The sequence below is a fragment of the Melospiza georgiana genome, unplaced genomic scaffold (genome assembly GCF_028018845.1).
Source record: "Melospiza georgiana isolate bMelGeo1 unplaced genomic scaffold, bMelGeo1.pri scaffold_29, whole genome shotgun sequence".
Taxonomy (NCBI): Eukaryota; Metazoa; Chordata; class Aves; order Passeriformes; family Passerellidae; genus Melospiza; species Melospiza georgiana.
The window spans coordinates 8,815,659-8,840,538 of NW_026652215.1; the positions used below are offsets into that span (position 1 = coordinate 8,815,659).

At 49.7% G+C, this 24,880-nt stretch overlaps 2 protein-coding genes across 2 annotated transcripts in view; both read left to right on the top strand.

Annotated features, from left to right (window-relative positions):
* Positions 1-24,880, top strand: part of LOC131096425 (uncharacterized) — a 1,435,131-nt gene that overhangs the window by 456,729 nt on the left and 953,522 nt on the right. The window contains 1 exon segment of the mRNA XM_058044763.1: positions 13,180-13,192. Within this exon segment, the coding sequence (XP_057900746.1) occupies positions 13,180-13,192 (13 nt within the window).
* LOC131096482 (olfactory receptor 14J1-like) lies at positions 21,716-22,648 on the top strand. Its single transcript, XM_058044822.1, has one exon. It carries the CDS (start codon positions 21,716-21,718, stop codon positions 22,646-22,648), a length of 933 nt encoding a protein of 310 aa, XP_057900805.1.

Here is a 24,880-nt window from a genome sequence, read left to right on the forward strand (position 1 = left end):
GGGATGGAGAAGTAGTGCAACATGGAAAAGGGGAGCATAGAAATAAATAGAGGAAAACATCTTGGATTGTTTCTTTCATTTTCATTTCACTTCTGGAAAGCTGTTTCAGTTTTCCAGGAATCTTCTCCTGTCTGCTCTTCCCAAGAATCTCTCATGGAGAACAAGGTCAAGCTTCTGTCACAAGATTTGCCACCGGGAAATTACGCCACTGGTGAAATTTTCATTGTGACTGTTTGTGCTGGCTTAGGGCAAATTTTGGGAGGAAATCTCCAAAAGGAGTCCGTCTAGAAAGCAAGTTGAAATGGCCCCTCCCCCTACTAGTTCAGGAAAAGACTTCCCTTGAGAAAAGTGGAAAAAACCCCAGTTTATTTAACAAGTAAAGTATTCACAAGCATGAAAAATGAATTATATTAAATCAAACCTCTGACAGTGGTGAAGAGATGGCAAATTCAGAAAGTCCTTTCTGTGGGTTGTAGTTGGCTCACTCGGTCTCTCCTGAGTCCCTCTGGTGCTGGAATGCAGCGTTCCAGAGCTCGGTGGGCCACAGGTGTGAGCTGCTGCCGGTGTTTGTCTGGGTTTTCAGTCCAGAGCAGGTTTAAACAGTTCCAAGAAAAAGGAAAGCCACAGTCCGAGGAACTTCGCTTCCTAAGCTAGCTAAAACAAAATTGCTGGACCTGGGCTGTGAAGGCATCGGGAAATTTCCAAATCTGGGCACTGGCGGTCCCAGCAAACACCAGAGCTGGATGATGGTGGTGCCAGAACCTGCAGATTTCCAAATTTTGACTTTCTGTGCCAGCAAATTACTGGACTTGGGCTGTGCCAGCACTAGGAAGTTTTCAGATCTGGGCGCTGGCACTGCCAGCCAACACCAGATCTGGGTGGTGTCATTGCCAATGACAGAAATTTGCCAGATTTGGGCTCTGCTGGCACTGAGAAATTTCCAAATCTGGGTTCTGGTGCAGGAAACACAAGATGTGGGGCTGGTGCCAGACCCAGTAGCAGGAAGCTGCCACAGGTTTTGGGTTTCTGTGCCAGCAAATTGCTGCACTTGGGCTGTGTCAGAATAGGGATATTTCCATATCTGGGCACTGGCAGTGCCAGCATACAGCCCATTTCAGGCTCCAGGCTCCAGGAAGGACTGGGTCTGGATGCCTTCCTCTTTTCTTTCCTTCTTTCCTTCCTTCTTTCCTGGGATCCTGCTGCCAACAAACTCCAGATTGGGCGGTGCTGGCAAGGGGAAATTGCCAGGTTTTAGCTTTCTTTGCCTGCAAATTCTGGACATGGGTGGTGCCAGAAGAGGGAAATTGCCAGATGTGGGCACTGGCAGTGCCAGCGCACACCAGATCTGGGTGAGGGATGAGCCGGCACTGAGAAATTTCCTGATGCTAATTTTCTGTGCCAGCAAATTGCTGGAATTAGGCTGCGCAGGCATCTGAAACATTCCCGATCTGGGTACTGGCGGTGTCAGCAAATCTGAGATCGGGTTGCTGTAGGTACCAGGTCTTTGCTTGGTTTTGACTTTCTTTGCCAGCAAGTTGCTGCACTTGGGCTGTGCAAGAATAGGGAAATATCAAATTCTGGGAAATGGCAGTGCCAGCAAACACCACATTTCAGGAAGGACTGGATCTGGACCCGTTCCATCCCTGCCCGCCTCCCTCAACAAGGTGCCAGAGGGGCTGGACAGCAGCCAGGCAGAAAGGGACCTGCAGGGAGTGATGGACAGCAGGCTGGGCATGAGCCAGCAGTGTGCCCAGGTGGGCAAGGAGGCCAATGGCTCCTGGCTGGATCAGGAATGGTGTGGCCAGCAGGAGCAGGGCAGGGATTGTTCCCCTGTGCTGGGCACTGCTTGGGCAGCACCTCGAGTGCTGTTTGTAGTTCTGGTGCCCCCAATTTAGGAAGGACATGGAAGGGCTGGAGCGTGTCCAGAGAAGGGTAACAAGGCTGGGGAAGGGTCTGGAGCACAAGAGCTGTGGGGAGTGGCTGAGAGAGCTGAGGTTGTTTATCCTGGAGGAGAGGAGGCTCAGGGAAGACAAGGTGGTGTCAGGGCACAGGTTGGACTTGATGATCTCCATGGCCTGTTCCACCCTTGCTGATTCTGGGATTCTCTGAAACCACCCTTGGAGCAGTTGCAGGAGGAGCCCTGGGCCTCCTCTTCAGCAGCTCCAGCAGCCCAGGTCCCTCAGCTTCTCCTGCCAGCCCCAAAGCCCATCCTGTCAGTCCTGCAGAGCCTCTGCAGGTCCTTCTCATTGCCCAGAACAGGGAGCCCCAGAGCCAGACACAGCAGCCCAGATGTGCCCCCCTGGCCTGGGGTGCCTCTGGCAAGGGAGCAGCACCAGGCACTGCAGGAGCCTGCAGACAATTGATCTGAAGGCCAAAGCTCCTTAGCTCCTTCTGAAAGAGCAGGAACAGTTCCTCATTCCAGTGTGGTGGAATGCTGGGCACCGCAGCTCCAGGTGAGGACTGGACACAAGTTTGCTCCCACTGAGTGCTGGGATGGGTTCTGCAGGAGCTCTGGGCTCCTGTGCTTGCCAGGCACAATGAGGAGAGAAGGAGCCAAGTGCACTGATGTGGGAAATGGATATCTAGAAATCTTTTAGGGCCTAGTAGAATGCCCACAGAGTATGAATCTGTATATAAACCTTGAGACAAGAAATGCTGACTTAAAAATGCCATGGAATAGGACAGATATTGTTGAGAGACAAATGGAGGTGAAAAAAAGTTCCAAAAGATGGCCTTGCAAATAAGATTTTGGAAAAACAGAGCTATGAAAGATGCATTATAGTGGGACCCACGAGGGGCAGTTTTAATAATTGGCTTTAAGGCATTCACAACGTGGCATGGCAAAAGACTGATAGACCAAAAAAACTAATTATAATGTATTATAATTAGGAAATAGTTGGCTTCTGATTGTGATGGCGTGAATTATAACATCTGTATTGTCTCACCCTTCTCATAAGACTGAAAATTGAATAAAAGTTTTTAAAACACCTCTCAGTGTCCCCATCTCTAGGTCAAGAAAAGAGTATTATCCAACACACTGAAACACATTTGCCTCGAGCATAACCCAGCCTGGACCAAACACACTGCAAGGTTTCCCCTGTGGCCCATGTCTCGAAACATCAGGTCTGCTGTTTGACAACTCAGGTTGGTTTGATGTCAAGGAGTTCCCTCAGAAATACTGGGTTTGTCTTCCTCTGTGCCTTCCCCTCAGCAGCCTTGGGGATGCTCCTGTGTGAAGCCATCTGTCTCACACAGTTTCAGACAACTTCAAACAGGATATTGTGCAATAAATCATTTCCTCTGAAGTGTTCCATTTCCAGCAATAGGAAATTATTACTGATAGATGAAAGTGGAAAACCCCCAACAGTTTATTAACAAACAGAATCCCCCCATGACACGCGTTACAAGAAGGCGCCGGGGTCTCTCTCAGAAGAACGGGAATTGTCACGGAGCAGTTCCAGCAGCTGATGGAAGCTCGGGGACTCGTCCGGCGTCGGCTTTCTCCCACGGCAGAGCTCCATGGGGCGGGCAGGGCAGCGAAGCAGCTGGGCTGGAGCCCCTCGCTGCCTTTTCTCCCCGGCGTGGCTCAGCTCACAGACTCTCGGGCTGGGAGCGGGGCCGCTCCGCTCCTGCCGGCACCGTGTCCCTGGGCTTGGACAAACAGTTTCCTGCCAGGAGAGCCCTGCACACTGCTCCACAGATCTTTCATACAGGCCCAAACCAACTCCAAACACTCTGTCTGCAGCTTTTCACAAAGGGCTGCAGCAATCCAGGACAGCTGCAAGTGAGTGTCGGAAGGCTCTTGTCTTGTTCCTGACAGCAGAATTCTTGATGATCTTGTGCAGTTTTATTCAGATGTAACATGAGAGCTGATGTTTTTTTGTTAAAATATTTAATGCTGAGTAACAAGCCTTGGGAGCATGAGGTACAGGACTGATGTGTGAAAGCATGAGCATATCCTCCAAAGTGGCCAGTTTAATTGTCCATTTTATTACTCTTGTATTTACTCCACACTAATAAGGAAAACCAAGCTCTGCTTGGAGGCAAAACAGGCATGGGATACACTCTGGTCCCTCGCAGGCTCAGCAGGGCTGGCAGTGACACAGCAGGCAGTCTGCTTCATTGTGAACCACTACAGAGCTGCATCCCAATCCGGTTTAAGTAGTGTGGTATTATTAAGAGCTCCTTTTCTGCATGAGATACAAAAAGGAGATCCCAAATGATCTTCATGCAAGCATGCAGTAAAGAACTGGTGCTGCTATCCTAATGAAGCGTTTGCTTTGGCAATTACACTCTTCCCATTCATCTTTTGATGCAGACACCTCAGGTTTTCCCCCACACCCCTGCAAGGCTGGCAGTCGCTGTTTCCCAGTTCCTGTTCTTCCCTAGAGATGGTGCAGTGTCTGCTTTGAAACAAAGAGCCCTGAGATCTGAACAGCTTGAAGGAGCATGAAGTGATAATTAAGTGCTCATATTGGTAACACCCAGGTCTGCACTGCCCAGTGCTCTGCAGCAGCAGCAGCAGGACCATGCATCATTCCTGTTGGTGGATGTTCATGTTTCTCATGTGCAAGAGCAATGACTTTGAGGAGGGACAAAAATGCCCCTCTCCAAACAGTGGGTGTGCAAGGAGATGTGAAGTTTCACAGCCTTTCCTAGGATATTTTAGAAAGATCTAAGAGAATATTGTGGCATGGGGTAGGTCCCTAATTTTGTCTCCAGAGGAATCCCCAAAGGGCACATTCACTCTGCTGCTGATGGCAACCCCATAAGCTCATGGACCAGTTTTCCCTGCAACGTGCCTCCCTGCCTGGGCTTTACTAGGCCGGGACTAGATCCAGAGCTAAGCAAACACAGGCAGCCAGGTGACATTGTGCGACATCAGAAGCTGGCAACCATGAGGACTTTGCTGTCAAAAGGTTTCAGTTTGCACTGGGCCCAGAAGTGTTTTTCCCTAAGGCAAAGCAAATTGAAATGTGAAGTTTCAAAGCTTCAAATGACTATGAAAGGAAACTGCAGAATAATTTCTGGAAGGGCAGCATTGTCAATGATCATGCAGCCCACCAACAGCTGGAGCTGAATCCAGAATTGCTTCTTCCAGCTGTGCAGGAATTCATTCCACTGGCAAGCACTGGTCCATGGGAACAAATGATCCCCTAGCTCTGGGCTGAATGGCACCCAGGCTGCAGTGCAGATTTGAGGAGCCCTTGTCAATTGTTACTGGCCTCCCAGTGCACTCATCCTTCTGCAAACAAGGGGCAAACAACACAGCTGCACTGCTGTCCCGGGTAAATATATATACGAGTGATTTTGCGAAAACAGTGCATCATTTACCAGTGAAATACATGACCTCTTCTTACCTATGGAATTGTGATTGAAGACATCTGTGAGCCAGATCTGTGGGAGATTGCAAAGGAGCAAAGCTTTGGGATTTGGGCACACTTCTCTTGGTTTCTTTGCTCAGGCCGTTGGTGAGCACAGAACACACCTAGGTAGAAAACCTTTGACTAGACAGGATCTTTTGGATCTATTGTCCCCCAAACATGTCAATGTGTGGCCCTGTTACAATGACAAGTTGAAAACAGCAGCACAAATGACACAAAGAAACCATGGCCAAAGAGGAAGAGGAGAGGCCCAATGAGGAAAGGATGTGGTGAGACACTGGCACACTGAATGAGCTGCACTCCCATAATCTCTAGGCTAGCAGGTCATGGTCTCACATTCTCCTCCTGGTTTATTTAAATGTTATTTATTTATTTTTGTTTTTCATCATCAAAATAAAATATATACGATTAAAAATATGTCATCAAAACTTAAAGACAGAATCAAAAGACATTAATTCAAAACTACATCTAAAGATCAGAACATATGTACAGCTGTAACTATCAAGCCTAACACATCAATCCTATTCTTCAAACACTCTTCACACAGGCGGCAGCTTCTTCCTGAGCTTGGAGGACAGAGAGCTCTTCTGGATGGGAGGCGAGGACTTTGTGGGTAAGGGAACATTGGAAGTGTCTGGAGAAAACTTCTCGGTAGGACTGTAACCAGCCAGATCTGCAAAATGGAGACACAAAGTTTAACAGAGAGGCAAAGTTTAACAGAGGCCACCATGTAAACCTAAAGCATCTGAAGCTCCATATTTCCTGGGACACATTTCCTGGAAATGTCCAAACAGCTGCACAGGGAAACATGCTCCTGCTGGCAGACACTGAGGCAGGCCAGGGCAAACCCTGAGCCACTTGCCCAGAGCTGGCACAGGCCCAGCCTGGCCTCTGGGCTGCCCTGGGACAGCAGGGAGCCCAGAGCCCTGTGCTCCCCAGGAATGGCTCAGCTCCACACGCACCCTCCTGCTCCTCTGCCTGCCCCACAGCTCAGCAGCCCCACAGCTCCAGGGGCACTGGCAGCAGCACAGCTCATTGCAGGGGCACACGCAGGGCACAGCTGTTCCCTGGCAATGTGCACAGCCTCTCTGGGCTGCCACAAGACCCTTCCTGCCAGCAGAGATTGGCCCAGCTCCCCCCTCACCTCTGCGTGCGGCTGAGCCATGACTGCCCTTCACCTTGTCATTAATCTGGAGTTGCTCCAGGCCCCCATGCCATGAGTAGGAAATGTTATGGAGAGAGTGGGGGCAGATGCACACTCTTCCTTAGGATTTTGTCATTTTTGGCACAGCTCAAAAGGCAAATCCAGAGGTGTCCAACTCAGCGCTTCTTCAGCTTTCTGGAGAACATCTCGCCTTCACCAGCCCAGCATTCTGGAGAGGTTTTCCCACACATGTGGGGGCTTGCTGGCAGCACATTTCTTCAGCTGGGTGCCCATCACCTTGCAGAGGGCAGAGGCCAGCTTGGTGGCCACGGTGCGGACGTTGGCGCTCCGCACAGGCAGCGCCTTGTTCTCCAGGCAGGGCCAGAGCACGGGCAGGGCGTCGCGCTGGACGACTCCAGGGCTCCTGGCATGAACCCCCTGCACAAGCACTGCCGGGACAGAGACACAGCTCCTTACCCACCAGCCTCACTGCAAACAAGGATCTGCCTCTGCTTCTGCTTCTTGCCAGCCTCTCTGGCCAAGAGCAGCAAAACAGCACCCATGGCCCCTTGGTCCAGAAACGGGCAAAGCAGCTGATCATCCTGGAAACAGAACCACCAACCCCTCAGCACTAATTGCTCCAACCAGAGCCCTTGTTCCTGTGGCAGACTTCCTACCTTTACTAATGAAGACACAAAGTGTATTAAACCTTGCATTTCAAGATGTTGGCATAATTAGCAGTGGATTTAGCCCCAGTTAAAGCAAGGCTATCAATCATCTTCTCTGCTATATATTGAGATTATCCTTTTTCCATTCCTTGGCTGTTGCTGACACAGCAAGCTCCTCTGAGGAATCAATTATCAGCTGCATTTGTAGCATTTTGGGCAGCGCTGACACAGGCAGACACTGTTTGCACACCCTAAAAGGTTCAGTCCAAGGCCCCTCTGACAGCACAGGCAGGGAGCCTCAGCACTCTGCTTCTGTCCCTGTGCCCCAGAGGCTGCCTTGCACTAAACCCATGCCTCTGGTACCTCTGTTGAGTTCTGGCCTAAGCTGTGATCCCCAGGCTCTGCACGGTTCAGCCTCAAAACTTTCCAAGAGAAAAACAAGAATTCTGTGACGACAAAACAAACTGATGCCCTGAAACAGCATTTGCCACCATTTCCCCTCAAAGATCACAGATGTCCCTGTGCTCCCCTGAGAGGAGCCAGCTGGGGCATTTTTAGCCCTCCCTTTGCTGGAGGTGGTTCTGAGATGCCCCAGTGAGAGCTCAGCCCCAGGCCGAGCGCCGCCCCCATCTCAGGTGCTGCCCAGCTCTGCAGCAGCCAGGGAAAACCTGCCAAACCCACCTGCCTTGGCCATGGGGCAGCAGGGACAAGCTCAGCACCTCCTGGTTTGGAGGAGCTGCTCTGCTGTCTGCTCACAGGCATTCCCTGTAAATGCTCCCTGGGAAGAGCTCTGGGCTCAGAAGGGGAGGCCAAACCTGTGATACGCTCGGTGACATCCAGCAGGGCTTGGCCACTCAGGTGATTCCATTGGTAGCTGAACTCTTTCAGCAGGGACACTTTATCTACAAGGGAAAAACACGTTTCTGCTCACATTTCTCAGGTCATAGGAGAAAGGGCAGGGCCAACCCCATTTTATAAAATCAAGCACATTTCTGCAGATGTTTGAATCCTATTCTCCTTTCCTTCCAGCCTACTTGGCAGGGTTTTAAATTCCAAAAGGAAAGCTCTCCTTTCACATTTGTAAATCCAAACTTGTCTGCTGTAGCAGGAGCTGTGTTAAAACATTTCACATCAGGGACCTCAAGAGTTCAGTCACATGGAAGCAGTGGAAAGGTTTTGCATCCCAGAGCAAAAAGGAAGAGCCCCATACTTGGGTCACAGAAAGGCACTGAGTCAGGAAGTTCCTGAGATCACAGAGCAGCTGGAGAGGAGAAAGTGGAAAATCCCCTTGAAGACCTGCCTCTTCAACACTCCTTTTTTCAGGCATATGTCCCCAGTGCAGCATTCTCGGAGCTGACATAAATCTGTGTGGCAAAAGAATTTAGAGCAGCCCTTGCCTATGTAGTTAATTGCTGTGGTCATCTTGCCCCACACAAAACAACAGGTGGAACAAGGCATCATTGACAGCTGGGTTTATACCTCTTTGTTCTAAAGAAATGAACTTGGTGAATCACAAGTTCCCCTTTGAACACAGAAGACAAAGAAGAAAAGTGGAAAATAGGCAGCTAATGCCTGTCATGTGGAGCCTCCCAGGTGGCTGCTCTGCAGAAGCTCCGATGGGTCAGTGTCCCTTCATGCCAACAGCAAAGCTGTTCATTTGGGAAGTCAGACGGGGCCCAAGCACACTCGAAACGCCATTTTCCTCTGAACTGTAGCAGAGCTGCAGCCCAGGACTTGCTCTTCAGACAAGCAGCACAGAGCCAAGGGCTCCTGGGACTGTTGGGAAATGCTGATCCCATTCCAGCCTGTTGGGGATGGTGCATAAGGACTGCACCTGCACAGCCTCTGGTGGGTGTCAGCTGCAGTGTTCCACAGACAAGAGCAGCTGTCGAGGCACTCAGTGCTCTCTTGTGCAGGAGAGACAGAGACGAAGCTGAGGAGAGTCCCTGCCAGGGCTCAGCCTTACCCAAATGAGCAATGGATTCTCCCAGTGCTTTCACAGCTGCCCCACGAACCCTGGGATCCTTTGAGTTCAGGTTCTTTGTTATTCCCTCCACCAAACCAATGATCACCGGGTTCAGGGCATCTTTCAGGGCCCCTGTGATTTCAGCCAGCACATCCAGTGCCCTCTGCTTCACTTTCTTGTGGCTGTACGATATTCTCAGGACAAAATAATCAAAAATCTGTGAAGAGAACAAGTAACGTGAAAGCTGGATTCAAATGTCCTTGTTTGAAGAGTGGATGTAGCAGTCAGCAATGTCAAAGATGAAAGTGATTCTTTCTGTCAGGTCAGCACTTGCTTGCACAATTTCACTGTTTTCCTGTGGGCAACTCACTGGAACGGTGGCACAACCTCATCCTGGTTGAAAGATTTTCTTCTGTTTTTAAGAGGTTTGGCTGGGGACAGAATAGTTCCTATGGTATTTCTCTCCATCTATAAATCATTAAATTAATTCCATTTATTAATGCTAAAGAGTACATTTGCTTTGAATGGAAGCAGATGTTTACAATGCCCGGTTTTCTATACAGTTGCCTCAAGTACTGAGGGCAATTATGATTTTGCCAAAACTATGGCTGGAGGAGATCTAAGTTTTCTTTTGTTTGTCTCAGAGCCAGTGTCTGGAGAAGTGCAGGGCTCTGATCAACTCTTCCAGGATCCAGACCATTTCTCTAAGTAACAAATAGACTTCTGAAATGTCATGTGCTGTACAGCTCTCTTTAGAGCAGGTTCAGTCCCTTGACAGCCTCATTATCAGGCACCTTTTCCTGGAAAAAGGGAAAAAGCAGCTAAAGGGAGGAGAAGGCAGAGATGAGTCCTTAGGTGTTTTCCTCCTTTTCCAAAGAGAAAAAAAGACCCCCAAGAAGGGAGAGCACTGTCTTTACCAAGAGGAATAGGAACAAGGAGGGAAATGAGTAGCCAGAGCTGTGCCTGTGTAAGACAAGATGGAGTATAAAGAAGTGTTCTTAAAAAAAGCAGCTGGGTTTAAACCAACCCAGCCTGATACTTCTCTTCCCTATGCAAACCCATTTTTGGTCTAGAGAACAATTGCCATGCTTTCAGGGCCTGGATTCCCTTCACTTCACCCAACTGGGAGTAGGAGAGAGCAGCAGTTACACCAGCAGAAAATTCTGCCATCATCAGATGAACAGCAGCAATAGGCACCTGCCAGACAAATACAGCTGGACTGAAACAACTTGTCCTGAAGCCTGGACCTGAATTAAATTTTTTCTGGGCAAGAGAGACGGGCGTGTCCCAAACAGCCAGGACAGAGTGCCAAGACACACTGAATTAACTTTGCTGCTACAGGCTTAGGAAAGGAGCCAAAGAAAAGGAGCAGTGAAGATACCCTACATACTTGGGCAATGTTAGTGGAGATGAGCTGGGGGCTGTTTTTGCACAGGTCTTGGAGAAGTTCCACTCCTTCCATCCTTGTCTGAAACCCCTTGGCTTCCAGGAGATGGTAAAGCTTCTGGAGCAGCTCCGTTTCTTCCACAGCTGGAGGTGACTGACCTGGGCTTGTGCACGGGGTAGGAGGTGTCCATCAGAAGGAGATTGCACCCTGGAAAATAAAACCAAATGAGGACCTGTTGGTTATAATTATCGTAGCATTGCATCCCCATAGTGGAAATAATTAGCATTGACTCCATGATTCCAGAAGGCTGATCAATTGCTATGCTATGCTATGCTATGCTACGCTACTTAACAAGTTGGTTGAAAGATATGCAAATACTGATTATGCTAATCTAGATGTTGCTCAATTAGCTGGTGATTCACCTTACAATAGGCCTGAAAATCAAGCAGCTGAACTGCCTCTGCCTGTGTTAACAGACATTAAAGATGCTGCTAGAAAGGCCTTGCTTTCACTTGAGCCTCCTGGCTCTCATTTGAAGTCTTATCCACTGATCAAACAAGGTGAAACTGAATCTTATGGTTCTTTTTTGGATAAACTAACTCAAGCAGTTGAAAGGCAATGTCCAGATGAACAAGCCCGCTCTTATATCATTCAAAATCTTGCTTCTGTAAATGCTAATAATGAATGTAGAAAAATTATTTTAGCTTTGCCTGATCAGCCTCCAACAATTACACAGATGCTAACAGCTTGCAGTAGACTTATGGGTTCACAAAATGCTGCAAATTCAAAGGTCAATGCTTTGGAAAAAACACTGGAACACAATTTGACACAACGAATGGATAAAATTGAAAAGCTTTTAGAAAAACAAGAAAAACGTTGGGAAAATTCTGTTAATGCTGTACAAGTGGACTCTCATAAAAAGCCTGCCTGCTTTGCTTGTGGTAAACTAGGGCACCTTAAAAAGGATTGTTGTGGGACATGAAATCAAATTTCTATTTGCCCTCAATGCTGTAAAGGAAGGCATCTTGCTAAATTCTGTCACTCACTATTTGACATCAATGGCAACCCACTGTTGCTAAACTTCAGAAACCCTTAGAGACAGTCTGATAGAGACAGACCAGATTGGTCAATTGAATCCAAAACACCATCACCAATGGCCAATTAAGAAATTACCCTTTGGTAAACAAATCTCCAGAACACATTCCACATATTCACAACAACGGGTGCAGCAAGTGAAGATAAGAATTGTTTCTCACTCTTTTCTCTGATCTTCTAACATCCTTCCCCAGGACAATGCCTGGCAAAGTTGTGCCTGCTGCTCTCTATGGACAGAGCTGCAGCCACAGACAATACCTTCAGTTAATTGTGAGCAAAACATCTTGAGCAGCTTTCCTAATCATGTGATTTCAAGCTGGAAAATCATGAGGCTCTGAAGAACAACGTGGACCTCATGATAATCATTACGGCAGACAATCTGCAAGTGACATTCTCACCAGTGCTCACTCAGGAAAACCAAGGATGAGATGCATCTGATCTATCTTCAGATGGCTGCCAGGGCACACAGGTCACATTGCTTTGTGGAGAAAGAGAGACACTACTGCCAAGTTTAAATGCCTCCTCATATGGGACATGTGTGTCTTAGAATAAGGGAAATCATCACTCTGGAGAAGTGTCTCTACAACCAGGCATGACAATCTGGAAAAGTAGCTCAGATGCATCTGAACAGATAAACAGGGCCATATTTGAAGGATTCAGAAAATCAGTAACAGAGATAAAAACAAAAGCCAGATATCACAGAACTACGCTCACATTCCATTTGCTTCCCTGGAGACTAGATGCACAGCTTCACAACCCCACTGGGAACAATTCTCCTGATCAACCTGTCTCTTCCATGAGCACAGGAAGATGGTAGCTATGCTACTGAGGCATGTGGTCACTTTCCTGCCACTGCTGAGCAGGACAGAGCTAAATAAACCCCCTCTGCTATCAGAGGAGAACAGGTACAAGCAGCTCTGCAACTGCCATGAAGAGACAGCAAGGAGCAAATTCCTATCTTAAATGCTGATTGCAGCACAGGGGGAAATAAACCAAACATGCTGTCCATCAAGCAAATTACATGAAGGACAGGAATATCAAGGCACAAAGTCCACATTCAGACACCCGTTGACTGAAGTTGTTCAGGAATTGCCTTGCTCCTTACTACTCAAACTTGGTACTGTTTGAGGGAAAGAAAACCATGATTCAGCCAGGCCAAACCTCACAGATGAGAACTGCATCTTTGTGGAATGGCATCTTGCTTCCAAACTGAGATTTCTCATCAAAACACCCATCTGAAAAAGACTCCACTCAGATGAAAAAAAAGCCCTGTTTGAATTTACTTGTCCCAAGTCAGGCAGGAGAAACTCGGCCCTCTCCCAGCTTCCACAACACTGCCCTTGCCATGCACTGGATCGTCTGAGCTGCAACCAATGGGTGTCTGTTTGTCTCTCCATTTTTGTGGAAACCCCTCCAGAGAAGTTGTGTTCAGCACAATGCACAAGTAGACTTTTTTTATCCTAGAGCATTTGTAGGGAAAGGAAACAATCTGTGGCATTGGTCATCTCTGCCAGAAAGTTTTTCCTGAGGAAGAGGCATGTAAAGCCTGTCATGTGCTTTGTCACATCTGACAAAAATGCTCAGTACCCTTTGCCAGCAGACAATGTGGCCTGGGGCTCCTCTGAGCCATCGTTCCTCTCCTTCACCGGCTCCTTGACAGATGGGCCTTCAGCCTTCTGGTTTTCCATCCCCTACAAGGACACAGAGAAACCCCATCAATCTTTAGAGTATAAAACAGGAAATTCCCTGTTTAAAACACAAGTTAGAACCAGGATCACTGCTACCAAGGCTTAGGGAAACATTTCCTAACTTACAGATGGAAACAGACCAGAGCTTCAGTGAAGCCAACTCTTTGTTTTCAATAGCCCAAGGCAGGTTATGGGTTCTGTCACACTGAGCAGCAGTCTAAAATACCAAATTCCTTAGTCTTGAGCATAAATGGAAATAATGCAAACTGGCAGGCAATGAGTGTTTGTGAAGGAAGTAGCAGAACAAACTGGTCTCTTTGGCCCATTGTGTTGGAAGTTGATTTGGTTCAACACTCACTCTCCCTGTGCCTGCACAAAGGCAGGCTCCCTTCTGTAATGTCAAGTAAAAATATAAAATCCCCTCCCAAACAAACAAAGGATTTTCCACTGGATGCTGCTGAATTCACCAAGCTGCTGAATTCACCAAGCTTCTTCCAGCCCCACATGGCTGGACAGCAGGGCAGTATTCCCAAAAGACAGACAGTAATTGTAGTAACTAGGATTGACCTGGACATCTTTTGTAAATTTGGGAATTTTCTTGGCACTACTACTTCCAGTGTCCTTTGCAAAGACTCTGTTATCTTCAGAAGCACAATTCTCACTTAATTGCTTTACAGGGGGCAGGGTAGGGAGAGCATGGTGGGGGCTTATGCTTAAATGTAAACCCATTTTCTCCTCTTTCCCTTTCTTCTTTGTGATTGATATTGAAAATATTCAAAACCCCACTTTTCCCCTAATAATATCAGTTCCTTTGTGGTCTGCTGATGAACAGGCTGAGGATTAACAGCTCATTCCCAGGAGCAAAATGATTCAGCAGAAGAGGAGTGAGCTAAAGACAGATTGGGTATGTTTGGTCTCATATTAGCAATTGCACAAAGGAGACGTTTCTCCTGCCAAGCACTTACTTTCTTCTTAATTCTTGTCAGAATATCTTCCAGGTCATGGGTGGGAAGAGATTGTTCCAAAAGCATTTTAAATTGTTGATGATTGAGCAACATCTTCACCATCTCCTGTCCATAATGCCTAAGGCAGGTGGAAGGAAGGAAGGAAGGAAGGAAGGAAGGAAGGAAGGAAGGAAGGAAGGAAGGAAGGAAGGAAGGAAGGAAGGAAGGAAGGAAGGAAGGAAGGAAGGAAGGAAGGAAGGAAGGAAGGAAGGAAGGAAGGAAGGAAGGAAGGAAGGAAGGAAGGAAGGAAGGAAGGAAGGAAGGAAGGAAGGAAGGAAGGAAGGAAGGAAGGAAGGAAGGAAGGAAGGAAGGAAGGAAGGAAGGAAGGAAGGAAGGAAGGAAGGAAGGAAGGAAGGAAGGAAGGAAGGAAGGAAGGAAGGAAGGAAGGAAGGAAGGAAGGAAGGAAGGAAGGAAGGAAGGAAGGAAGGAAGGAAGGAAGGAAGGAAGGAAGGAAGGAAGGAAGGAAGGAAGGAAGGAAGGAAGGAAGGAAGGAAGGAAGGAAGGAAGGAAGGAAGGAAGGAAGGAAGGAAGGAAGGAAGGAAGGAAGGAAGGAAGGAAGGAAGGAAGGAAGGAAGGAAGGAAGGAAGGAAGGAAGGAAGGAAGGAAAAGAGCTCCTGAGGGCTTTCTGTATTTTGATGATCTCCACAGTGGATTTGGGGCTGAGTCCAGGACCCTCAGGCACTGAGAGAAAGCTGAAAAGGCTGCTCAAGGAGTCAGAAGCAAAACTCCAACTCCCTTGAAGAATCAATGGGCGCCACTGAGAGCCAAAGGCTCCCCAGGGACTACTGAGAGCAGATCCTTGAGGCCAGGGTTGCAGGGAGCCACAGGCTCTGAGCAGGGAACTGCAATGCTGAGCAAGGCCTGGGCTGGTTGCAGGAAGCAGAAAGGCCAAGCCCCGAGACCAGCCTGGGACAGCAGGGCCTGTCCCTCATGGCTGCCTTGGGGCTGTTTGTGGGGCACTGGGATGTGAGGGGCAGCAGGGACAAATGTCATAAACCTGTGTGACACTGCAGATCCTCATGGAACCAAGGGGCCAGTGGGACACTGTGGGAAGTTGTGGAACCAAGGGGATCATTGTGGCACTGTTGGGGCCCATGCAACCAAGGGGCCAGTGTAACACAGCAAGGGTGCGTGGAGCTGAGGGGCCATGGTGACACATCAGGGCTTTGTGGAACCGCAAAGCTGTTGTGACATTGCAAGGCCCCATGGAAGCACGGGGCCATTGTGACACTGCAAAAGCAAGGGGAACATTGTGACACTGTGGGGTCCCATGAAAGCAAGGGAACATGGAACAGGTCTGGCTGGCTGGGCCTCCTGGCAATCACCTGATAGTTCTGGCTGACCTTGGCATGTCGAGGGCTGCTTCTCATCAGCCCCTGAAGCACTCGGGCTCTTGGCTTTCCTTCCTATGGGAGAGGACTGTCCTTCTCCTCCAGGGGACCATGGCCAAAATTGGTATTCCTCCTCTAAATTTCCTTATATGCACAGATTGTTCTTAGATGAAATCTGCCAGGAGAGACACATCTGGCTGCCTTGGCCACCCAGGGGCCATCTCTCATCTGCCTTTGAAACCCAGCGACCATGTGCTTTTCTTGCTTAGGGGAAAAAAACATCCATCTCGACCAGGTGCCCATGGCCAAAATTGGGAAACTGCCTCTGGAATTCCCTATATCCAAGGATAGCTCCCAGACAAAAGCTGCCAGGACTGACAAGTCTAGCTGGCCTTGGCTTCCTGAGGGCTGGCCCTCCTCTGCTTCTGAAACACTGGCGCTCTGTGCTTTCCTTCCCAATATAAAGAACTCTTCTTCCTGTCCAGGTGCTCATGGCCAAAACTGAGATTCCACCTCCAAAATGCCCAATGTCCAAGGATAGCCTCTAGATGAAAGGTGCCAAGAGAGACAGGTCTGGCTGCCCTTGGCCTAAGGTTGGCCACCCCCATCTTCTTCCAAAACACTTGGACATTTTACTTTTCTTTCCTATAGGAAAAAAACATCCATCTTGACCAGGTGCCCATGGCCAAATCTGCCATTCTACCTCCAAAACTCTGTACATCCAAGAATTGCTCCCAAGTTAAAAAGGTCTGGTTGCCCCTGGCCTCTTGGGAGCTGCCTCTCACCTGCTTTCCAAACACTGGGGCATAGTGTTTTCCTTCCTATGGCAATGAACAGTCCTTTCTATCTGTGCAGAAATGACCAAAAATGGGATTCCACCTCCCAAACTCCCTATATCCAAGGGTTGCTTTCAGACAAAAGCTACCAGGACAGAGAGCTCTGGTTGGCCTAGGCCTCTGATGGCCGCCTTTCATCTGCCCCTCAAACACTGGTGTTCTGTGCTTTCCTTCCTATCAAAAGAATGATCCTTCTTCTATAGGTGTCCATGTTCGAAACTGGACCTCTAAAATTCTGTATATCCAAGGTTTGTTCCCAGGCAAAATCTGCCAGTACTGTCAAGTCTGGCTGGTCTTGGCCTCTGGTGGCTGCCCCTGCAACACTGGGACTGGGTTCTTTCCTTCCCATGGAGATCCCTGGGACACTGTAGGGACCTCATGGAACCAAGGGGATCATTGTGGCACCACTGGAGCCCATAGAACCAAGGGGATCATTGTGGAACCACTGGAGCCCATGGAACCAAGGGGCCATGGTGACACAGCAAGCTTCATGGAATCCAGACACCATTATGACTCTGTGGGGCCTGATGGAACCATGGAGACCATTGTTACCCTTCAGGGCCTGGTGTCACCAAGGGGGCATTATGACACCTCAGGGCCTCATGGAAGTAAGGGACCATTGGGACACTGTGGGGCCCCATGGAACCGAGAGAACATGGACCAGGTCTGGCTGACTTGGCCTCCCAGGGGCCATCTGACAGGTCTGGCTGATGTTGGGATGTCAAAGGCTGCCTCTCATCAGCTCCTGGAACACTGGGGCTCTGTGCTTTCCTTGCTATGGAAAAGAACCATTCCTCTTTTCAGATATGCATTGCCAAAATTGGTACTCTTCCTAAAAATTTCCTATATGCAAGGGTATCTCTCAGAACAAAATCTGCCAGCACTGGCTGGCCTTGGCCTCTGGTGGTCACCTCTCATCTGCCCCTGAAACACTGGGGCTCTCTTCCTTCATTCCTATGGAAAAGAACTGGCATTCTTGTCCAGGGACCATGGCCAAAATTAGAATTTGGCCTCCCAAATTCTGTATATCCAAGGATTGCTCCCAGACAAAAGTAGCCAGGACAGAGAGGTCGGGCTGGCCCTGTCCTCTGGTTGTTTTCTTAGAGTAAAAGCTGAATGTTTTCATTTAAAAACACCTTGGAGAGGGCCCAGAGACCTCCTAAGGAGGGATTTGGAGGCCTCGGGCACATGACCACTATATATGGACAAAGGAGCTCTGTGCTCTTGTGGTGGTTTTGCATCACAGAAGTGATGTTCTAAGAGAAGATGCTAGGAATGTCCTCCGTGTCTGACAAAAACCAATCAGTAATTAGCTTGGAGAATTGACAATCTGCTAAACTACTACGGAAACTGTACACACCTCTGTGAAGACACATGTTAAAGATGAAAAAACCGCTGGGGTTCAGCCACAAGCCCCGGGCAGGGGGAGGAGAAGCCATCGGCCCCTGGCCATGCTGCTGCTGCTGTGTTCTGGCCTGGCTGCTACGATCCTGGCCCTCCCCTCTGCGCGGCCCATCCTGACACAGCCCCAGCGCAGCCGCTGCAGAAACCTCCATCATAAAACAGCTCCGGCCACAAGCACTGAGCCCAGCCAGGATCACAGAACCATCTGCAGGCCCCGGGTGAGATATGAACTCTTTCAGTGCTTCCATCCTCCCTCGAGGGAGAGAAAAGGACAAAGTGCAGGGTCGTAGAGAAGCAACATGACAACACCAAGGTCAGTGAAGAGGAAGTCGAGCCCCTGATGGGGGGGATGAGGAGATGTCCTGATCTTGGGGCTGAAATCCTCTTGTAAAGCTATGGAGAAGTATGTAATTGATACATCAGACTCTCTTTTTCCCTATAAGACATTGAAAAGGATGAGGAAACTACTTGTTCAGCAAAACCTTCTATGGCAGCAGCTCTCTGGCCACAGAGAGAAACACAACTTTCCCAGGCATTGTTTTGGAAAAGCCTTGGGAGAAGATCAGAAAAAAGAAAAAATTCTTAGCTTGACTTGCTGCACTTGGTATTTTAAACAAGTTGAATTTGTTACGGAGATTTGTTTACCAAAGGGTGGGTTCTTAATTAGCCAATTGTGATGGTGTTTGGATTGGAGGATCAATTAGGTCAACTTGTAGTGAACTAGGGTATAAAACTATGGGTTTGTTAATAAAGATTATTGATCAGCCTTCTGTGAATCATTGAGTCAATGTCTATTATTACCCGGCTGGGAGCCCTTAACGTGACAGGCCTCCATGCTAAAGTAAGCAAATGTTGAAATAGCTGTGATCCCATGAGAAGTCTGAACAGAGAAAGAGAGAAGAGTGTTGAGACCCTGTGGCCTCATGATAAGAAGTTCTCTGTATTCAGAGATGAAGATGATTTCAGAAATAGGTGAAGAGGACCTTTGCTCTTAAACGGCTCATCTTCAAAATAATACCCCATAAGCAGACATGGCCCATGAACACAGCTGTGGGAAAAGTTGTGGAAAAAATGAGAGGGACTTCACAATTGCAGATTTGATTGGCAACTGCTATTCACTGAAATTGAGAGCAATGAGAGAATTATTTTCTTATGAAGAAGTCTCCAGAGAGTGAAAGAGAGACTCCTCTCCCCAAGAGAACTGAAGGAAGGCTCTTATACAAGTGGTAAACTGACTTAAACTTTTAGGATTTGTCTCATTACATTGTCAGTAACAAATAAAAGGTTGTAGGGAGAGGAGAATTATTCTAAGAGTTTTGTTCTGCTTCTTATTTCTCTTTCTTTGAGATACTATTAATAATCTTTTCTTTATACCCTTTTAAAGTTTTGAGCCCACTTTGCCTTCTTCCAAATTTGATTTCACAGCAGAAAATCAGTAAGAATATTCTAGTGGGTGCACAGGTAATTAGCCAACACTTAACCCACCACACTAATTGATGCATTGGCTAAGAAATCTCATATTGGTGATCCAAAACCACTACAGAGAACTTCCTGATGAACTGCATGAGAACAGAGGGAAATCAAGGCAGAGCCATGATTTTTCAGGACTTGCTTGATCCTAATGAGCCCTGTGGTGCATTTGGAGCTGAGTCCTGGAAGTTCAGGGCCTGAGAAGAGATTGCACAAACCTTGCCAAGAGTCAAAGTCAGAGGAAACACCCAAAGTGTCTCAAAGCATGAATGGGTCCCACTGAGGTCCATCCCCAACACAGGCTCCTCATGGACTCCTTGGAGGAGAGAATTGGAGGCCAGGATGGCACTAAATGCTCTCAGAGACTCAATGAGGAAAGGAAAATCCAAAGTACCTTAAAAATTATGAGTATCTCAAATCATTGATGAGCCCCACTGAGTGTGAGTACAGAGCTCTCAAGGGACTCATTAAAGCAGAAAATTGCGGTCATGATTGCACAAACTTCTCATAGAGTTTGTATGAAAAGTGAAACACCAAATACTTTAAAATAACTGAAGTACCTTGAAGCATAATGAGCCCACTGAGTGTTGTTACTGACAAAGCCCCTCCAGGGACTAATTACAGCAGATAACTGGAGGCCATGTTTGCAATAAACCTCCCAGAAACTCCAAGGCAAAAGAAAACCCCAAAGTCCTTTGAAAAACCTGCAGTCCCTGCAGGGAGCATTCAGGAGCCCCCAGGGCCATTCCTGAGCAAGGCTCCCCAGGGACTCCTTCCAGCAGATCCTTGAGGCCACTGGGATGTGGGCTAGGGGGGGGATGCTGAGGGCAGGACAAGGGGCTGACAGTGCCCAGCCTGGCTGGGGCTGTGCCAGGAGGCCCCAGTGCCTCAGGACAAGGTGTCTCCTCCCAGCCCTTGGTGGCACAGACCCTGCTGCGGTGCCCCAGGGCACCAAGACTTGGCTTCTCTTTGTCTCCACTGTCATCACTGCCTGCAGTTCTCTGCTGTGCCAGGGGCCTGGGGACACTTTCTCAGTCGTGTCCCTCAGTGGGACCCATTACAAGTCCAAGAAACTTTAGAGTTGAATTCTGACTTGGAGTTCTGGAGAGGTTTCTTCAGCTCCCTCTCAGGGACTGATGTTCAGGGCCTCAGCACAAAGCCCCAGAGGCTCATTAACGTTCTTGTGCTGTGTCTGTGCTGATGAGCTGGGCTGGGCTCCTGGCACAGAGGCAGCTCCTGGTAACCAAGCAGAGCTTCAAAAGCCCATTTCTCTTGATGAGCAGCTTTTCTCCCAGCCCAGCAGGGCTGGGGCACTGCCTGCAGCCAGCCCGGGCACAGCACAGAGGCACAGAGAGCTTCAATCAGTCAGGGCTGGGAAGGGGCTGAGAAGTGCCTGGGACAGAATCACTGCCAGCCCTTGGCAAAGGAACCTCTGGCTGCAGGACAATGCAGCTGCAGCTCCTGGAGCCATCTCCTCAAGCTGGAACATCCCAATGCCTACAGACCCTGTGAGTACTTTCTCTGTTTGTCTCTTGTGCAGAGCAGCCAGGGGTAACCAGGGCTGTCCTGCAGAGCAGGGTCCTGCAGCCCAGGGCGCCTTTCTAGAGCAGGGACTCTGCTGCCTGCCAGGGACAGCTCTCAGCCAGCCCTGGCAGCTGCTCCCAGCACTGGGGAACAAGGTCTGGGTGGGAGGAGACAGCTGGTAAGGCTTGGAAGTGTTCTCATTGTGTGGAGAGAATGCTGCATTGTTCAGGACTGCTTCTCAGATGTCACTTAACTGCAGAACATTTCCAAGAAGATTATACAGGGAGCACAGCAAGACAGGGACTGCATTAAAGGGAAAATCTTGCCTTTGTTATTTAATGCTCTGGGTTGCCTGGATGGGAAATTGCACATAGATATTCATCTTGCCGTTCAGGTTGAAAAACTAAAAACAAAAAATTTCTCACAGATTTGAATAAAGCAGGCAGTGACAGAAGTCAGCACAGGGCCCTTTACAGGCAGCATCAGTGTTGATTTTCCAGCGTCCTCAGCATTCCTCTGACATTGCTGTCACAGCCTGCAGAGCCAGAGCTGCCCCTGGGCAGTGCCTGAGCTGGGAGGAATTTGCAGGGCAGAGCTGAGCCCCCAGGGCTGGGCTGGGCTCTGGCAGCACTGCAGGGCCCAGCCCTGGGCACAGGGAAGCAGCTGCTGGCAGGGACAGCTCCAGGCAGCAGAGGCCTGGGCAGGCAGTGGGGGGAAACTTACTCCGGGATGTGCTGGGATATTTAAAATCCTCTCCAAACCCAACTATTCCATCATTTCTTTTCTTACAGATCCTCATGTACAGGCACTTTAAATGTCCAACAGCAGCTCCATCAGCCATTTCCTCCTGCTGGCATTGGCAGACACTCGGCAGCTGCAGCTCCTGCACTTCTGCCTCTTGCTGGGCATCTCCCTGGCTGCCCTCCTGGGCAATGGCCTCATCATCAGCGCCGTAGCCTGCAGCCACCACCTGCACACGCCCATGTTCTTCTTCCTGCTCAACCTGGCCCTCGCTGACCTGGGCTGCATCTGCACCACTGTCCCCAAAGCCATGCACAATTCCCTCTGGGACACCAGGAACATCTCCTACACAGGATGTGCTGCTCAGCTCTTTTTTTTTGCCTTTTTCATGTCAGCAGAGCTTTCTCTCCTGACCATCATGTGCTATGACCGCTACGTGTCCATCTGCAAACCCCTGCACTACGGGACCCTCCTGGGCAGCAGAGCTTGTGCCCACATGGCAGCAGCTGCCTGGGCCAGTGCCTTTCTCAATGCTCTGCTGCACACGGCCAATACATTTTCCTTGCCCCTGTGCCATGGCAATGCCCTGGGCCAGTTCTTCTGTGAAATCCCACAGATCCTCAAGCTCTCCTGTGCTAAAACCTTTCTCAGAGAACTTGGGCTTCTTGCAGTGTGTGCCTGTTTAGGACTTGGATGTTTTGTGTTCATTGTTTTCTCCTATGCGCAGATCTTCAGGGCCGTGCTGAGGATTCTCTCTCTGCAGGGACGGCACAAAGCCTTTTCCACCTGCCTCCCTCACCTGGCTGTGGTCACCCTGTTCATCAGCACCTCATTTTTTACCTACCTAAAGCCCCCCTCCATGTCCTCTCCATCCCTGGATCTGGCTGTGTCAGTTCTGTTCTCAGTGGTGCCTCCAGCCCTGAACCCCCTCATCTACAGCCTGAGGAACCAGGAGCTCAAGGCTGCAGTGTGGATACTGATGACTGGATGGTTTCAGAAACATTAAACTGCTGGCCAATTTCTGCAAATCACTTGTAATAAAAGTCATCTTTGATACTTCTGCTTGGTTTCATTTTGGAGGTTCTTTCTCTTTTTATTTTACTTTTTTCACCTTTTCCACTAATAAATATGATTGTGCCATTTCTAATTGTGTTTCTCTCCACCTTCCTTGTGGCAACAGCCTGTGTCAATGAGGGGCTGTGCTCTTGGTTGCTTTAAAGGAACTAAACGATCTCCCAGCATTGTTTTCACCAGAGATGCCCCTTCTGTTCTCTTCTCTGGAGCTGCAGCAGCAATGTCTGTGTGCAGAGCTGGGGGCAGATCAGTGCTGGCCCAGCAGCTGTGCCCACCAGCAGCAGCTCTTGGTGTTGCCAGTGCTGCTGCCGTGGCCCTGCCCTGCTGCCCTGGTGGCCCTGGTGTTGCTGCAGGGCCTGAGTGCTCTTGGGGCCAGGCACAGCTCTGGGGGTGGCAGTGCCGGGGCTGCAGCAGGGACAGGCCATGGGCACTGCTGGGGCAGCGCTGACGCCTCAGCCCAGGCCCTGGGGGCTCCAGGCTCCTTGCCCAGGCTCTCTCAAGAACACACCCAGGCCAATGCTCAGCACAGAAACCCCCTGTGAGCAGCCCCAGGCTGGCCGTGGGCAGGCTGGGGGCAAACAGCATGGCTGAGGCTCTGCAATGGCCCTGGGGGAGACGGGAAGGAGCAGCAGAGCAGGGGCTGATCCATCCCCAGTGCGCTGCACAGCCCAGGGCAGCGTCCCAGAGCGTCCTCATGGAGCTGCCAACAACATCCCCCCTCTGCAGCCCTGGCCTCTGCCCCAGCTCACACAGGTGCCCCATCCTTGCAGGCACAGACACGGCAGCACTGGCTCAGCAGCCCCTGTTTGCATTGCACAGAGCAGGCAAAAGCACCCCTTTGCTGTTGGTGTGGCGACATGAACCTGAGGGAGCACAAATGCCATCAGCCCCTGGGGCCAGCAAGGGCTGGAGGACACCAGGGAAACCACTCAGCTTTGTCCTGGCCTCTGCAGTCAGCCAGAAAGTTTGTTTCCATCAGCTGGGAGTTTCCTGTCCCACTGCAGATGCTGTTTGCTCAGAGCCAGATCTGCCTGGCAGCCACCCCCAAACTGCCCTGAGCATTTCCGTGGTTTCACCTTTGCTTTCTCTACTCTTTGCCTGCTTTAAATTTCTTCCTATTTCCCTCCCCGGTTCCCTGCCCTGCAAACAGCCCATCCCTGTTTGCCCTTTCCTCTCTGGCCGGACTCCCCATTGCAGTTCCTGACTTGGCACCATGGAAACATCCCTTGGGGACCAGGATCATCGTACAAGTGCTGCAGGAATTGTCTGCAGGCTCCTGCAGTGCCTGGTGCTGCTCCCTTGCCAGAGGCACCCCAGGCCAGGAGGGCACATCTGGGCTGCTGTATCTGGCTCTGGGGCTCCCTGTTCTGGGCAGTGAGGAGGAGCTGCAGAGGCTCTGCAGGACTGACAGGATGGGCTTTGGGGCTGCCAAGAGAAGCTGAGGGACCTGGGCTCCTGGAGCTTCTGAAGAGGAGGCCCAGGGATCCTCCTGCAACTGCTGCAAGGGTGGTTTAAGAGAATCCCAGAATCAGCAAGGCTGGAAAAGGCTTTGGGGATCATCAAGTCCAACCTGTGCCCGGAGACTGCCTTGTCTCCCCTGAGCCTCCTCTTCTCCACGATAAACCACCCCAGCTCTCTCAGCCACTCCTCACACCACTTATGTTCCAGACCACTCCTCAGCCTTTTTGCCCTTCTCTTGATGTGCTCCAGCCCCTCCATGTCCTTCCTGAATTGGGAGTCCCAGAACTGGACACAGCACTGCCCAACCAGTGCTGAGCCCAGGGGAAGAATCCCTGCCCTGCTCCTGCTGGCCACACCATTCCTGATCCAGGCCAGGAGCCATTGGCCCTTCTTGCCCACCGGGGCACTCTGCTGGCTCATGTCCAGCCTGCTGTCCATCAGTCCCTGCAGGTCCCTTTCTGCCTGGCTGCTCTCCAGCCACTCTGTCCCCAGCCTGTAGTGATGCAGGGGTTGTTGTGGCCAAAGTGCAGAACCTGGCACTTGGACTTGTTAAACCTCACCTTGTTGGATTTGGGCCCTGGATCCAGCCTGTCCAGGGCCCTGTGCAGAGCCCTCCTACCATCCAGCAGATCAAAACTCCCAGCCAACTTGGTATCACGAGGGTTCCATGAGGCCCCAGAATGTCGCAATGGTCTTCATGATT

Coding starts and splice junctions, on each gene's coding strand:
- LOC131096482 (XM_058044822.1), top strand. CDS start 21,716: ATGTCCAACAGCAGCTCCATCAGCCATTTCCTCCTGCTGGCATTGGCA.